This window comes from Podarcis gaigeae (assembly GCF_964106915.1).
Source record: "Podarcis gaigeae genome assembly, chromosome: 5".
Classification (NCBI taxonomy): Eukaryota; Metazoa; Chordata; class Lepidosauria; order Squamata; family Lacertidae; genus Podarcis; species Podarcis gaigeae.
In genome coordinates, this window is record NC_139681.1 from 76544951 (window position 1) to 76562956 (window position 18006).

General features: G+C 42.0%; 1 protein-coding gene and 1 long non-coding RNA gene across 2 annotated transcripts in view; one reads left to right on the top strand and one right to left on the bottom strand.

Moving 5' to 3' along the window:
• The window catches only part of LOC310845184, a 589082-nt gene that overhangs the window by 453589 nt on the left and 117487 nt on the right, over nucleotides 1-18006 (bottom strand). The window lies entirely within an intron of this gene.
• LOC310844954 (mast cell carboxypeptidase A-like) lies at nucleotides 387-15885 on the top strand. The gene is made up of 11 exons (XM_083739771.1): nucleotides 387-507; nucleotides 1184-1259; nucleotides 2127-2251; nucleotides 5093-5195; nucleotides 5330-5431; nucleotides 6570-6671; nucleotides 7352-7462; nucleotides 8829-8919; nucleotides 10600-10802; nucleotides 12991-13075; nucleotides 14004-15885. Exons 1-11 carry the CDS (start codon nucleotides 407-409, stop codon nucleotides 14189-14191), a joined length of 1287 nt encoding a protein of 428 aa, XP_083595897.1. The 5' UTR covers nucleotides 387-406; the 3' UTR covers nucleotides 14192-15885.

The following is an 18006-nucleotide window of genomic DNA, read 5'->3' on the forward strand; positions in this document are numbered from 1 at the left end:
GATTCCCAAGAAAATGAGTAATTCATTTATTTCTTTATTTCATAAAATGTATACACCGCTTGATATAAAAAACACCCTCAAAGCAGTAAAACACCCACCCACCCATTATTTCAGTAAATATTTAGCATCAATCTTGAATTTGGTCTCCCTAATCCTAGGCCAACTCTCTAACCACTAATTTTGAGCAAATATGTACAGACTTGTGTGCACTGAAGAACCCTAGGGTGCTGTTACTTTCACAGCACATTACTAAACACACACACACACAATCTTATCTTCATCGCTCAGATGTCAAAATCTGAGTTTCCTTGTAAGCCAAAACTATACTGTTTTTTAAAAAATGAATAAGCTTTTAAAAAATAACCCAGAGGAAGTCACCTGCTTTATATATATATAACATGCAGGAATGAGAGATTGTGGCCAAAGAAGAATCATGAGGTTCATCCTTTTGTTCTTGGGTCTCCTTGTGGCACCTCGGACTGTTGTTCTCACTCGTCGCTTTGACAGGTAGAAATTTCTCATTGTGGGAAATCTCCAAAAGGAAAAGTTGCCATAAGTTGGTTTCTTTGCTTAGTAGACTTAGGGGGGTGAGATCCACCAGGATGAATAGCTTAGGATGCAGCAGATCACCACCTCAGCTGGCTAATTCCTGGCTTGGTCAGCATGAAGTTCCCAATGCCAGCTCAACCAAAGATATGCCAGCATAATTTGCTCATTCTTGCTCAACCAGTGCTTAGCTGGGGCTGGTATAAGTCCCCAAAAAGGGGCATGGAAGGGGCAGAGTGGTGGGGACTTAGGCTGGATCCTGTTCACCTCAGTCACATGAGAACCCAGCATGGAACATTATTTTAGGGCTTGTTTTCTCTCTACCAGGCTTAGGCAGAGCAGAAAGAGCAGGGCTTGGACCTGGTATAACTTTATTCCAGTTTAATTTAATTTAACTTCTATACTTTAAGGCAGCTTATTGTGATTTGGCTTGCTCCCTTACTGGTTGCAGCAGTTGGAGAGCACACAACCAGCGCATTGTTTGTAAGTCCAGTTGAAATGAATGTGCGCTGTGCAGCCACACATGAAATAGTCCCTAGCCTCAAAGAACCAAATATTGGGGGGAAGGAAAAGGGCAGGATGTGGCTTAGTTTAATGGCGATTTTCCCTCTAGAAATATGTTTCATTCTTATTGAAGTGAGAAAGTATTTCGGGTGAAACTTCAGAATGAAAACCAAGTGGACTTTCTAAAAGACCTGGCCTCCACAGTTCAGGTGAGATTCTTCTTCCACAGGTTTTTCATTTTTATATTTTTCTCCACAGGTTTTAGCAATGGGTTTTCGTCTCAGGTTATGCACATTCTTTGTCAATGCAAGATCAGGGAACAAATTAAGAGACAATGCCGCATAGCTTATAAAATCTCCTTTGCTTAAGCAAAATACTCAACATTCACCCACTTCATTTTGAGTGTGAAATTCTGAAACATGAATTTCTATCTCAGAATTCAAAAACACGAGTGCCTTAGTCTCAATGGCAGCTCTTTATTGTTTTCATATTGGTAGGTATCAAATCAGAAGCATCATAACCATACAATTATAAAACACTTAATAAATAGAATTGCCTATCAGCTCTCCGATACACTCAAATGCATCAACTATTTAAAATATCAAATACTGAAAGCAAGTATCATTGGATGTCAGTTATAAGTATCAAATATTCAGGCTGACTTCCATTTGGTGAATCTTTGGCAATAACAGTTGCAGGGAAGATTTTTGAGAAGAACATATGGACTTTTTAAAAAGAATATATGGAAACATTATTATATCCATGCACTAACGTTTAGAATGGACAAGAAAATACATGAAGCAATTGCCCTTCCCATTACCTGAATCTTCCTTTTTGGTAGCCATCTGATCTTTCAATGGGATTTTTATTTTGCCCAAAGCAACTTGCTTCTTAATAAATGTGTTCATTTCCTACTCTTCCATGCCTATGCTGTCATAGAGACAATTAAAACATATGCGAAGAAGGGGAAAGAATATTTTATTTCAATCCAATGTCTGGGAAAGTCTTTAACAACCCATATATCTGAGAATGCACACTTTCTGAAAGACAAACTTTACTGAATTTTTCCTACACAGCTTGACATTTGGCATCCTAGTTCAATCCATCACATTGTTGTTGGAACAGATGTGGATTTTCGCGTTGGTTCAGATCAGACAAGCTTTGTACAGACAAAGCTGGAGCAGAATGGAATCCAATACGGGTATGTATGCTACATAATGCTAGTTTGTCATGATTGTAGAGTATGTGTATCATATAATGTTGCAAACAACAAGAAAGAGGTAGTCACCAAACTTGGAATTTAACCAGGTCACAATTTAACTCAATATTTACTGACACTGATAAATTATGCTAGAATCGGAAAACATGGAGAGGAAAGCACAGAGGTCTTTTCTTTTTCCTAACTCATATTCACCCAAGGAACTGGACTGGCTGCTCAGCTGACGCTAAGCCACATTGGACAAGATCTCACCCAAGTCTTTAATTTAAATGTTACATGAAATTCTGCATCTTACAATTTTCCATCTTCCTTTACTCTCACAATATCTGAGTTTCCACTCATCATGAGATTTCTGATTGCTTCTACTGATGTGACCAGGAAGCCATTGATTGCTACCATCATCAACCTTGGGACTAGGAGGATGGATAATGTAAACCACTTCCTTCTACCTCACAGCCATCCCTGTCCCACAGCTCTGGCTGTGATTTGAGGGGAACTATTTACAGTACTTAGGGATGCGGGTGGCACTGTGGGTTAAACCACAGAGCCTAGGACTTGCCAATCAGAAGGTCGATGGTTCAAATCCCCGTGATGGGGTGAGCTCCCGTTGCTCGGTCCCAGCTCCTGCCAACCTAGCAGTTCGAAAGCACGTCAAAGTGCAAGTAGATAAATAGGTACCACTCTGGCGGAAAGGTAAACGGCATTTCCATGTGCTGCTCTGGTTCGCCAGAAGCGGCTTAGTCATGCTGGCTGCATGACCTGGAAGCTGTACGCCGGCTCCTTCAGCCAATAAAGCAAGATGAGTGCCGCAACCCCAGAGTCGGTCACGACTGGACCTAATGGTCAGGGGTCCCTTTACCTTTACCTTTATTTACAGTACTTAAAATTGTAGCAACAATTTAATTAAAGATGTGAAGGTAATCAAAACAGAATTAAACTACTTAAGAAGAGAATTCTCCAGTGAATCAAAAAAGAACATTTTTTTAAGACAAAAATGCCCATTGTATAATCAGATCAAAGTATTTATATATAGAAATGTATATATTACATTAAAGTCCAGCTTCCATTATTGCCTGATACATACTTGTCAAACTGCTGGTTGTCAGCGCTATTAAATGAAAGTCTTGCTGTCTCTTTAAGAGGGTCCCATTCATTATTATTTTTATTATTATTTTAGTAAGATGAGTTTTTTAGTTTTATCTTCTCTGCCACCATAAGTGTGCAGTTCTCATATGTAATCTTCTGGGCTTTAATCCATGTCTTCCTTCCACTAATACTTTTCCAATTAGATAGCCAGCATAGATTTATGGTATGGAGTTGAATTGTCTTTTGGGAGGTTGTTGTTGTTTAGTCATTTAGTTATGTCCGACTCTTTGTGATCCTATGGACCAGAGCATGCCAGGCACTCCTGTCTTCCACTGCCTCCCGCAGTTTGGTCAAACTCATGTTGGTAGCTTCAAAAACACTGCCCAACCATCCCATCCTCTGTCGTCTCCTTCTCCTTGTGCCCTCAATCTTTCCCAACATCAGGGTCTTTTCCAAGGAGTCTTTTCTTCTCATGTGGTAGCCAGAGTATTGGAGCCTCAGCTTCAGGATCTGTCCTTCCAGTGAGCACTCAGGGCTGATTTCCTTAAGAGTGGATAGGTTTGATCTTCTTGTAGTCCATGGGACTCTCAAGAGTCTCCTCCAGCACCATAATGCAAAAGCATCAGTTCTTCGGCGATCATCCTTCTTTATGGTCCAGCTCTCACTTCTATACATCACTACTGGGAAAACCATAGCTTTAACTATACAGATCTTTGTTGGCAAGGTAATGTCTCTGCTTTTTAAGATGCTGTCTAGGTTTGTCATTGCTTTTCTCCCAAGAAGCAGGCGTCTTTTTAATTTCGTGACTGCTGTCACCATCTGCAGTGATCATGGAACCCAAGAAAGTAAAATCTCTCACTGCCTCCATTTCTTCCCCTTCTATTTGCCAGGAGGTGATGGGACCAGTGGCCATGATCTTCGTTTTTTTGATGTTGAGCTTCAGACCATATTTTGCACTCTCCTCTTTCACCCTCATTAAAAGGTTCTTTAATTCCTCCTCACTTTCTGCCATCAAGGTTGTGTCATATCTGAGGTTGTTGGGAGGTAGTATTGCAAAAACTGCAAACCTTAACGCTGGGCAAAATCTAGGGACATAGACGTTTGCCACTGATTTAATCAAAACATAGCTTATATTCATTGACTGCCCCCCAGTGGATATTGGAAAGGTGGGAAGTTAGTAATCAATTAAACACACTTTATTTTCTCACCTCACAATGCTGAGTTGAATAAAATACCTTTAGCATAAATATCCTACATCTGATGCCCTTTTAAAATGTGGTTTTTTGGGGGGAGGGGTTATTGGGTTGTAGTTTTTATTTTGATTATATTTTTTGTGGTTTTATATTTTGATTTTGTTCTGTGAACCACCCTGAGACCTCTGGGTATAGGGCGGTATATAAATTCAGTAAATGACAACAACAACAACATTAGTGTCAGAAGTGGCACAGCTTCATGAGTATGTGGCAGTTTTATTTATGCATTTAGTTGGTTATTTATGGCACAATCTGTTCAGAAGTAATCCTGATTGAATTCAATGGAGTTGAATTCTTCCAAGGGAAGTAACGGTTTGCTGCTAGCTACCTTGTTACATGCACTGACATATGTGTAAGCTTTGTTTGATTTCAGGATGTGGACGAAGGGATTAAACCAGAGGAGCCACAGAGAATCTCCTTCTCCTGGGGAGGGAGGGGCTATGTGCTTGAACTAAACGTGTCTGTGTCCTTTTTCCCACCACAGAATTTTATTCCATAATCTACAAGAAGAGATTGAAAAACAATTTGATGGAGGGAGACATTTCCGCGAGAAGCACAGCTACACGAGATACAATGAATGGGAAAAGGTACCATGTTCTGAGGGATGGTTCCTCTCCCTTAAGCTACATATATAATTGGTACAATAAGTAGATCGTTTTTCACCTCCATGGCATTTTAATCGCATGTATGCCAGTGTTTTATAACAACCATGTTTTCTTAGATTGTTGCATGGACTGAAAGAATGGCTAAAAAATACCCCAAATTGGTCTCGAGGGTTCAGATTGGAAAGACTTATGAGGATCGTCCTATGTACCTGCTTAAGGTGAGAGTCTCATTCTGAATCAAGTGCTATAAATAATTTAGATTTACAACTAGAGAAAGTGACCACAGAAAAATGAGCATTGCCAAATTAAGGACGCTACAGCCCAGATATCCCACCAATCTGCCTGGGTTTCCCCAGCCACTCTGGGCGGCTTCCAACAAAATATTAAAAATACAACAAAACATTAGACATTAAAAACTTCCCTAATCAGGACTGCCTCAGATGTCTTCTAAAAGTCAGATAGTTGTTTACTTCCTTGACATCTGACAGGAGGGCGTTCCACAGGATGGGCGCCACTGCCAAGAAGACCCTCTGCCTGGTTCCCTGTAACCTCACTTCTCACAGTGAGGGAACCGCCAGAAGGCCCTCAGAACTGGATTTCAGTGTCTGGGCTGAACGATGAGGGTGGAGGCGCTCCTTCAGGTATACTGGGCTGAGGCCATTTAGGGCATGGGTAGACAAAATAAGGCCTGGGGGCCGGATCCGGCCCAATCGCCTTCTATCCAGCCCACAGATGGTCCAGGAATCAGCATGTTTTTACATGAGTAGAATGTGTCCTTTTATTTAAAATGTATCTCTAGGTTATTTGTGGGGCCTGCCTGGTGTTTTTACATGAGTATAAGGTGTGTTTTTATTTAATATGCATCTCTGGGTTATTTGTGGGGCATAGGAATTCGTTCATTATTATTTTTTTCAAAATATAGTCTTGCCCCCCACAAGGTCTGAGTGACAGTGGACTGGCCCCCTGCTGAAAAAGTTTGCTGACCCCTGATTTAGGCTTTCAAGGTCAGCACTAACACTTTGAATTGGGCTCAGAAATGTACTGGGAGCCAATGTAGGTCTTTCAGGACCCGTGTTATATGATCTCGGTGGCCACTCCCAGTCACAAATCTAACTGCCACATTCTGGATTAGTTGTTAAAGTTGTTTGCACTTGCTCTGTTGGACCATGGAACAGTTTTGTGATGTCCATGGGTAACCGAGTTCTGTTCCCTGTAGATCCAATTACGTTTTTTTCTCCAAAACATATTTCCAGTGGGATGCACCCTCCCACTGAACTGAATGCTAGGACTGCGGATTCTGCACATAGTATACACAGGATAAAGATGTTTCAAAGATTAATATTTCCGGCTTAACAGGTTGGGAAGGAGAGTGGAAAAAAGAAGGTCATCTTTATGGACTGCGGCATTCATGCACGCGAGTGGATCTCACCTGCTTTCTGCCAATGGTTTGTGAAGCAGGTTGGCTAAACAGTGCTTTATTTATTTATTACATTTATAGACTACTTTTATCTTCCACTGAGCTTAAAGTGGTGTGCATGGGTCTCCCGCTCCCCATTACATCCTCACAACAACCCTGTGAGGAAGGTTAAGCTAAGAGAAGGTGGCTGGCCCAAGGTCGCCCAGTGAGCTTCAAGGCTGAGTGGTGTTGTAGATACAAAGTTTCCAAGAGGCAAACAAAAATGCCCTGTTTTGCTAGCTACCAGCTGTCTGGCCAAAGGTTGAGTATCCATCACAGCAGAACTCTGCACCCAGTGGTGGCACTTCTCAAGCAAAGCTAACAGAGAGGGGTCTGTATTACACCCTAACCCACACCTCCAGCCATCAAAAGCAGCAAGTTAAAATTACAGCCTCATAGTGCAATCCAATATATGCCTAAGTAACTCCCAGTGACTTCAGTGGAGCAAATTTCAGTACAGGATTGCAGCCCTAGTGGGGAGAAGAGGTGTTTTAGTTTTTAAGTAGTTCTATTGTTTATTTTATTTTACCCTTAAGCTCTGAAATCTTAAAGGTGAAAAATCACTTTTAATATCTGTTTTAAAAATTAAAAAATTCTGAAGGATTCTAACCTTCTCAACTTGTTGACAACTGAATAGTGCATTTGTATAATTGCACATAATGTTGGGGTTTTTTTCTTGCAGGCTGTCAGAACCTATGAAACAGACAAGGTCATGTTCAAGCTCTTGAACGATTTGAACTTCTACATCCTTCCTGTATTCAACATTGACGGCTACGTCTGGACATGGACTGAAGTAATGGCCACATTTCCCCCCTCTTTAGTAGTGTGCTGAATTGAATGTTATTATTTCTATCCATTATTACTGCATTAATAAATTTATTTTAAAAATATTTATTAAGGTGACAGCGAAAAGAAGGGGAGGGGTCTGGCCCATGTGGTGGAACATAATATTTTATGGAATGGCTACAATCCCATAGCAACTTACTTAGACTCAAGTCCCACTAAACTCAATGGGACTTGCCTCAAAGTAATATATAGGACTGTGTTGTAGGTTGTTCATGGGGAGTCCAAATGCAAGTGTTCATGTCTCCAATGCCTGCGCTGTCAAAGGAGCTATGATATCATATATTGAAAGTGTTGGTGAACAGCCTTCAATATTTGTCCTATTTTGTTGTATCCCCTTGATGCCCTCAATCACAGCTCCTGTCCACACCCCCAAATGCCTATACCAGGTATCTTCCCTTTACTCATAGTCGGTGCTCTCTTTACCTTTGGGAATCAGCTGTGTTACAACAATTATGAGGAAGGAGAGAGAAGAAAAAGATCTTGAGATTGCTAAGCAAGTGGTTGGTCCATCAGCCTACTGACTCCTTGGACTTACTAAGGCAGCTGCCATGGTTGGAATCAAGAAGTTAAAGGTTCACTCATTCTCAGCGTTGACTCCTTGCATGAACTAGCTAATTGTGACATGAGCCTTGGCAGCCTAGAGATTCCTTTGTCAACCTTTGTAATGTTATATTATAGTCACTTGGCCTGGGACCTCACAACGAAAGGCAGATAAAAAAATACAGTGGTACCTTGGGTTAAGTACTTAATTCGTTCCGGAGGTCCGTTCTTAACCTGAAACTGTTCTTAACCTTTAGCTAATGGGGCCTGCTGCTGCTGCCGCGCCGCTGGAGCACAATTTCTGTCCTCATTCTGAAGCAAAGTTCTTAACTTGAAGCACTATTTCTGGGTTAGTTGAGTCTGTAACCTGAAGTGTATGTAACCTGAGGTACCACTGTATTATAAATAGATACATACATAAATTTGTAAATTTCAACACGCAGTAGAATTGTTCCTCTGCTGTCATCATTTCCACATTTCAAGTGGAATGTGTTAGCAGTGTATATACACATTTCAGCAATAAATGTAGGTCCAAAAGCCCAGTAATTGTTACCTGGCAAAATCAGAGGGGGAAACGAAAGGTGATAGTCCACTGTGCATGTAGATCACATGTATGTTATGTCTAACAGCTATAAGGTAGGACCACGAGCTGGCCATGAGGAAGAAACTGAGGCCCAAAGGCAGGGCATATGGGCCCAATCCTTATGATGCACTATACAAAAAAAATGTTCCCCAAAGGAGCAAGAATAGATCTCTATCATTTTGTCTCACAGGATCGCATGTGGAGAAAGAATCGTGCGAATACCTCTAACAGTGATTGTCCTGGTGTTGACTTGAACAGGAATTTCAAAGCTAAATGGGGCAGTAAGTATAATATGCCAAGAAGCGACGGAAACTGAGACTCAACATTTCTCTAACTGTCAATTTCCACATTCTATTTGAACTTTCCCACAATCTAAAAGTCACTTCCAGAAATATAGTGGAAAATTGTACAACTTAAGCATTCATTTCTGTCATGAGTGTAGCCAAGCGAGGGCAGAGGGGGACAGATACCCCCCCCCCATCAAGTAAAAAAATAGAAATACTTAACTGACCAATCATGTAGGCTCTGCCCCAATCTAACAAAAGTCCTCCCCGCCCCCCAACAAAAATCCTGGCTACGCCCCTGATTTCTGTGTTACTTACTTTCAGAAAAGGAATTTGCAAATAACACCGAAATGAACACTAAATTTGTGGTCGTGTGATATATTTCTGGGAATGGCTTTCGCATCATGCAAAAGAGAGCCAGAGGCATTTTCCCACCTGAAGCAGAACACCAAATGCAGCCATTTCCCAATCCAAATATGGAAGCTTTTTCCTCAATAAGTGGACTTACTTATGAACAGGCCACTAATCTCCTACGCCTTGCCCGCTTCATAATGGCTGCCACACATGCTCAATTCCAAACTGAGGCTCCGTAGAAGTGGAAGAGGCAGAGGCAGCCAGGGTGGGAGGTGTAGTGTCCTCCCAGACTCTGCCTCTGCCAATGGGTCATCTGCACTCCTCATCCTTTTCCTCCTACTCTGGCTCCCTGTGCTAAATGTAATTAAAGCTTTGCTTTAATGGAGCAGCCACGATAAAACTAGATAAATCCAACAGATTTGTTTGCTATATACCAGTTCTTGGGAACCTTTGTTCCTTCAGATAGTTCTGAAGTACAACCCCATCATCCCTGGCCATTGGCCATGCTGCCTGGGTTTGTTGGGAGCAGCATTCAAAACTCCCATTGTTCTAGGCGCGTTTTGCAACAAGGAATTTCATTAGCGCAAGCAGTTTCTGAGCTCTGGGCGCAGTACCGCTCCTAAGATTTCCGATTAAAACTGCAGAGTGGAAGGAAAGGAGGACCTTTTTCTGCCTCCACCACTCTCTGAAGACTAGAGAAGATACCCTCCTAAGAATATTAGGGGGGCAGACAGGGGAAGCCAGGGTTAGTTTTCTGCAGTCTTCAGGTAAGGACTAGACCATGTAAAAAAATGAATATAATATTTTAGCTGCAGTTCATTCATTTTCACTTTTATATTCTATTTATTTAAAAAGTGTGCCTAGACATTCTGTTGTTACACCCATAACCTAGGTTTAATGTGCCATTTAGCTCCTAGCTTTCATATCTCAGTTTCTAACACTAGTTGGGAGTTGACATGCACCAATATCTGGAGGACCAAAGTTTCCCCACACCTGAGATATACCAATAGCAAACTCTTTCTTCAAATGATTATCCTTATGTCATCAAAGAAGCATCATCAGCACACAAGAAGGATGTGCTGGCTGGGGCAAATGAGAGCTGTAGTCCCAAACATCTAGAGGGCACCATGTTGGCGAAGGCTGTTGGTGGAAGGAATTACCAGGCTGCACTGACTTCAAAGAAATCATGACTCAAAAAGCAAATTGTGAGGTCCCTTCCTGATTTGGAAAGAAACGCAATCTTCTTCACTATTCTTCAAGCGAGTATGCAATCTATAAATGGCACCAATTATAAATACTTCATCTGAAAACTTTTTCTTGCAGCCATAGGTATATCGCATAAACCTTGTTCGCAGATTTACTGCGGTCCCTCAGCAGAATCTGAGCCAGAAATCAAAGCAGTTACAAGCTTCATCCGAGAGCACCTTTCCTCCATCAGAGGATACCTAAGCTTCCATTCCTATTCTCAGATATTGATGTTTCCATATGCCTATAAGGATGAAACAGCACCCAATAATGATGAACTGGTATGTAGAAAAAGATTATTACAGTCGTCTTCTTATCATTCACAAAGCCATTGGGTGTAAACAAATATGTTGAGGCATTGCTATGCGGAGGCAGTGAGATATGACCCAAAGTGCATCAGAAAAGTATTCAAAGGTAGCTAGCATCATTTTGACCAAACTGCGGGAGGCAGTGGAGGACAGGAGTGCCTGGCGTGCTCTTGTCTATGGGGTCACAAAGAGTCAGACACGACTAAACGACTAAACAACAACAAGCATCAGCTGTGGGGAGTTGGATGCAAATATCGGAGTGTTTTAGTATAAATTCAATCTTTTCTAATAATTCAGTGCAAGGTTAGAGCCAAGAAACAGACAACCTCGACTGTCTAGATCATGTGTTGTCAACCTGGTCCCTACCACCCACTAGTGGGCGTTTCAGGATTCTAGGTGGGCGGTAGGGGATTCTACGGCACAAGCTGAATCCTCCTTCCATCGAGCACTGGTGGGCAGTAAGGAAATTTTACCATCAAGAAAGATGCATTAAGGGGCGTTAGGTATAAAAAGGTTGACTACTCCGGTCTAGATCTTAGCTATGGTCCCCATTATGTTCAACTGCAGCAGAGGTCAGCTTGACCCAGTCTATTGCTTTTTCTCCCCAAGGGTGCATATGAAACCATATTGATGAGAACAGTGGAAAAGGTACCATAGACAGAGACGTCGCCCCACCTTCTAAATGACTGTTGTTTTGTTTCCTAAAAAGAATTGGACACCTGCCAGCATCGCACAGGAAATGAGTCTGTGTAGGAAAACCAGCATTCCTAATTTCATAGACACTTGTGATAGAAATGTAGATACACCAATGCTGCCCTCTTGTGTCTTATAACAGAGGAACCTAAATTTGCACTCATCTCCTCACTATTAATTGCTGTTTACATTTCTTTTACAGTAAACCTGCTATACTTCAAACCATAAAATCTGATATTTGAAAGGTCTCATTGTCTTATGCTCAGATTCGTGTCCATGGGACCACTGCGAAAATAAAATCAAGAGTTTGATTTAGAAGAAACCAGTCCCAGTTCCATGTTTTGAAAAGCCCTCATTTATTTTATTTTATCTATCATCTATCTATCTATCTATCTATCTATCTATCTATCTATAGGATGTCCTTAGTAGACACACACACATACCTGCTCTTCTCATTGCCACCATAGCTAAAGCTGTCCATTTACTTTACATTTCTACAGGCCCTATCTCCACACCTGCTAGGACAGGTTGCACTCCTGCTAGGAAGCTTCCTATAGGCATCCAGATGGTCTCTGTGAAAACAGGTTGCTGGTCTAAATGGACCTTTGGATTTTTTCAGCAGGGGTCTCCTCATGTTAACTTAATATGGAGGTTCCTGCCCCTTTCCCCCACTAAAAGAGGACAGATAAACAGAAAGAGGCAACAAAGAGGAGATGAAGCCAAGAGGCTCAGGGACTGGCAATGCCCTTCAGCTTCCTGGCAAAGTGCATACTGACACAGCTTTACCTTTTAAAGTTGTCTGCATTTTGGCAGTCATCTCGCATCTTACATTTAAAATGGGGTACTTTCCTTTATAGAGACAGTTTTGTGTAGTTCTCCTATCCAGTAGAACCAGATGCCAACAAAGTATCATTTACCATTAGGAATGTCTGGGTGAGAAGCTATGAAAAGCACAGATTAAGAAATTGCTTCCTTATATAGCTGGAGGCAGCCCAATGATTCTCAGAATCACACATTGCAAAATAGTATTCAACAGAACACCAGGAATAACTGTATTGTACAACTCTGGTCCTCAATACGAGATGACTTGAGACTGGCCCAAAGAGGTCACGTGCTGCAGTAAACGGAAGGTGTCAGGCTGGAGGAGACTGGGGAGAGGCGTACACAGTCGCTTGCCTGTAAATATACAGAAATGTCCTTTGGGTCAGTGCCTGCAAGAAGGGAAGCAACTGAATACAAACAAGTCTCAAAAGCACAAAACAAGTTGTTCTCATTCAGAGGAATGAAGCCTAAATTCCTTGTGAAAGTAGCAAACCTCAGTCTGTCCATCTTTCGATAACAATGGGAATCCTAATCAGCTGCCTTGGATCTAGGGTCATGGGCAACACCTCCTTGTGCCCTACTCTAGGCTATCCCAAGAATTTTTCCATGAACAATCTAATTTCCCCCCCCCCCCTTTTAAATACAGAACAAAGTAGCTAAGGAAGCAGTAGAAGCTTTATCTAGCCTCTATGGTACAAACTACACCTATGGACCAACTGCCACTACAATTTGTAAGTATTTGTTTCTATTTTCTATGGACGTGTACACGCAAGGAGAACTTTTGCAAATCAAATTAATTAAAGCCAATAATTTGAAACAACAACAGCAACATAACTCATGGTTCGGTTTTGCCTGACCTCTATGTAGTCTTCCTGTGCTACTCAGTTTCACAAAGGGTCATCTCAACAGATGGGGGATAGCATGCTGATGATCTGCCTTCTAGCCCAGCCTATCAGACTCTATTGGGTCATTGGATAGAGAATTGCTGCACTGACATCACTGCAGCTTATCTGAATGGTGTGAGGGCAGGTAGGGATGAGGGAGATATTCAATTCTGTATGCATTTAAAGATGAACCTACTTATTTCACACTTTTTAAAACAACCCTTAAAACGAAACACAGCCACCTTTCAAAATTCACAGTTCTCTGAATTTTGCAATATGGTTCTCAACCCGACTAATGTGTAGGAAACCATGTATATTGCGGTATATTGTACATTAACTGTATATAAATATCATGCAAAAATGCATTATATTGGGGAAAACAGCTTGCAGAAATGTTCATATTTGTCAAAACAGCATAAAAAAATGTATTTTTTTAGAAGTGCACACTAAAATACTGGCAAATTTTCATAAGCGTTTAAAAAAAAACCAGAAATTTGGGGGACTGAATAAGAAGCTGAAAGTGGAAGATTTGTCTATTCCGCAGGGCAGGGCAGCTGCAAGGGCAGGGATGCTCAGAGTCCCTGCATTCAGCCTGCACAGCCCTTGTCTCTCCCTGTCTGGGTAATCTGCAGCAATGCTGGTTTCAAGAGGGTCCTCTGCATCTCTGCCTCACTACATGGGCTGCTGTTGCTATCAGAAGAAGCCTTCCTATTTTATTGCATCCTTCATGCCAGGGTTGTCTTTAATACTGCCTTCTGGTCTGCCTGTTTTTCAGATCCTTGTTCAGGTTCCTCTCTTGACTGGGCTTACGACGAGGGCATTAAGAATGCATTCACTTTTGAGCTTCGTGACCTTGGGAAATATGGCTTTATCCTCCCTGAATCGAAGATAAGGCCAACCTGCAGGGAGACGATGTTGGCAGTCAAGCACATCGCCAATTATATCCTCACCTCTGCTCCGTGAAGCTGTCTTCACGTTTACTTGCAAATGGTATTGGCTCCTCCTTGCCTATCAGCCCCCTCCCCTTTTCTCCCTCTTAGAAATAGCCCCTACAGATTCTTCTCCATTGCTTTATTATTATTCTATGAATGCTTTTGTAAAGATAGGCCATCTTCTCTTACCTTCCTATGCCACCAATACTTTCATCAGGCTTGTGGTCTCTCCTCTTTATTGCAGGGTGTCAGTTGGGTTGGAGGCAGACATAGTCATGGTTAGAGGAGAGCCACTGAAATCAGTGAGACTTAAATCAGTAGGACTTCTCTAAGTTTGAATCCAACCCAATCGTTCCATTTCAGTCAGTTGATTCAGATATTTTAGGGATGGGTTCTACTGGAATATTATTATTATTGTTTTATGCAAGCATAAATCAGACATCTGCTAAGTATCTCCTGAAACCAGGTTGATTTACAGGGTCCTTTTGGAATAGTGACATCTCCCCACCATGCCCACTGAGCATTTTTTAGAATCTCTTGTGCATTATTTGTACACATAAGTAATGTCGTTAATGTAAAATAGAAAGAAGAAGGAGCCATTTTTAAAACAAGAAATGCATTCTAGGCTCAGAGGGATCACAATTCAATTACCAATGCAGGTCATACAACTGTGATGTGTAAAAAGCTCCTGAGACTATTCTCTCACAATTGAGACTACAGCTGGGTTTTGCATTTGCCATCATCAACATTTGAATATAGAAGCTGCATTGTTGGCTGCAATGTACACATGATTTAAGATTGGCTTCCCTCTGCTTTCTGTCTCTGGTGCATTCCAGGGTTTGTCTATAATATGGTTAGCCTAGCCTTTCAATTAACAGCCTTGTAGCTGTCCCTGCAAAATGAAACAGCAGAACTTTGGGAGCTCTGGATCCCTGTCCTTCAATTTCACACCCCATGCCATTTTTTTTTTATTTTTTTTACTTCATTCCTGGGTATTCATCTGGTGTGAAGGAGAGAACCACAATGGAGCTATTTCTGTGTTGTGTTATTTCATGTGGCTGTAATGGATATGCGTGAATATCACAACTGTGTAAACAGAACTGATCAGATCTTTCCCAACTTCCTTCCCACCAGTGTGGGGAAGACCAAAGCGATTGGCCTCACTGATTTGATATGATATGTAGCTGCATGGGATCACAATGTGAGGATATGGCCCCCACACAGCTTGGTGCATTTCCGTGTGGCCTTGTGATCCTGCCCTAGAAGTCTCTGAGGTACTCTAAGATCAGCTTTTATTATTCCTCCCCATTTAATTCGCCAACTGACTTTGAGAAGCATTGTAAGAAAGTAGATCTACAACTTGAACAACACACAAGGATACTGCAGCATCAACTGAACTGTAACATGGTTTATGTCAATATAAATTTATCAGTCGAGTAAAACAATGAATTAGATCCATATTGGTGGAAGGGGGGGTGCTCTCTACTGTACTAAAGACACTTGCGATCCTATTTTAACCCACTTCAAATAGTTAGCAGGGAAAAAATAATTGGACACATATTGTATTTTTCTTTTCCTGGTTATGGTTATGCCTTTCCCATCTATCTCTCCATAGCATATTTTAAAGGACATCACATAAATAGATAGTTTTTGAAATGAACTCTGCTATTTTATATTGCTTACTAACCAGCATATTTCTTAATAAAACCTTTGCATCATGCCAAATGTTTCTTCTGAAATGTTTTGAACAGAATGCACCTAAATCAAACTGATATGTTTTGCTCACCCTTGATATTAATGAGCTTCAGAAAGACACCTGAAAGCTTTTGCATGGTCTGGGACAAAATTATTGCTATGGTCAAGCATGAACTTGGTTCAAATCAAAGCTCAGTTATGAATTTAATATATGATTCTATTACTATCTCTTGAACTTCATCCCCTCCCCATCAGTTAAATGGAGAAAATAAATAGTGGCCTACTATTACAGGATTATTGTGAAGAGATTGCAATGGAGTACATTAAATTCACACAGAGCAGTAGCAAATAAATAAATGTTGGCAGGTTCTGCTTGTCATCTCAGAGTGATTTACTGATAAAATCTGCTTCTGAAATCCTCCCTTCAGCACATTATATGTTTTCCAGGACATCTGGTTACACTACACAGGGAAGGGCAGTATCTCAGCTGTAGATCTCATGTTTTGAGGGGAGGGGGAATCAAAACAACCTTACCAGACAGCTGAAGTGGGAATCAAAGGCCACCATAGTGAGCAGATCCCAGGTGACTCTAGAAGGCAGCCCCTGCCATCTCCTCCCTGGGGGTGGGAGGAAACCAACAGCAACCTCCTCTTCCCTGAGAGGCCACTGTAGAGGTGGCATTGGAGAGGGCTGCCAAGGAGGTGGCAGATCCACTGCCCCTCTGGATCCTGCTGGCTGAGGCAGTTGCCTTATCTTGCCTCATGGGTGGGCTGGCCCTGTCACTACCAGTCATGGTCAGTGTAATGGCCTAAATTGACCAATGGTCTAACCCAGTGTTAGCCAATTTCTTTGAGGACTGATTCTGCACTGGGACATGCCACAGCTGGAGTAAAGTCTGTTTCTGTCACAAGCACCAATGGTGAAAGGACCAGAAGCAGATGGTCAAGCAGATGCTTGGACTACTGCAATGCACTCTACGTGGGGCTACCTTTGAAGGTGACTCGGAAACTACAACTAATCCAGAATGCGGCAGCTAGACTGGTGACTGGGAGCGGCCGGTGAGACCATATAACACCGGTCTTGAAAGACCTACATTGGCTCCCAGTATGTTTCCGAGCACAATTCAAAGTGTTGGTGCTGACCTTTAAAGCCCTAAACGGCCTCGGTCCAGTATACCTGAAGGAGCGTCTCCACCCCCATCATTCTGCCCGGATGCTGAGGTCCAGCGCCAAGGGCCTTCTGGCGGTTCCCTCATTGCGAGAAGCAAAGCTACAGGGAACCAGGCAGAGGGCCTTCTCAGTAGTGGCACCCACCCTGTGGAACGCCCTTCCAGCAGATGTCAAAGCGATAAACAACTACCTGACATTCAGAAGACATCTTAAGGCAGCCCTGTTCAGGGAAGTTTTTAATGTGTGATATTTTATTGTATTTTTGCTTTTTATGGAAGCCGCCCAGAGTGGCTGGGGAGGCCCAGCCCGATGGGCGGGGTATAAATAATAAATTATTATTATTATTATTATTATTATTATTATTATTATTATTATTATAAGGGCAGGTAGGAATCAAAGAGCAAGGTAGAAAAAGATAGTCAACGTTGGGCTAGTAATCAGGAGCAGAAGCAAAGCAACTCTTAGCACACACAAAAATTGCTTGGACTATTAAACTAGCCTGTCCTTGAGGATTTTATAGGGCTTGGGGTGTGCTGATTGGCTTGTAGAGTCAAATAACAGTATGAAAACAAAGGTCCTTTAAGGCTAAAAGTGCAGCCTTGATCTCTAAGACCTCGTCTATCTGGCCTTCAGAAGTATACCTGAGTGCTGGTGGCATGGAACATAAGGCTCCCAAGAGCTGCTGCTGGATACCTGCAGGTTCAAGACACAGTCTGGCACGTTATAGCTTCTGGTGATGGATGGCTTTTATACTGAACCAACAGTGAAGGGAGCTGTTGCATGGGTGTGTCCCAAGCCATGATTTTAGGGAGAGCAGTCTGCCCAAACCTGTGGTCCTGTGTGCTTGACTTGGAATCTATGAGAGGAAACCTACCCAGCCACTTCCTTTGTTAAAGTAATGCTATTGGTTGGCCAGTGAAACACTGCCATTTACATGAGCTTAGAGATTGCCATAGGGACAATTGGGTGGGCCTTTTCCCAC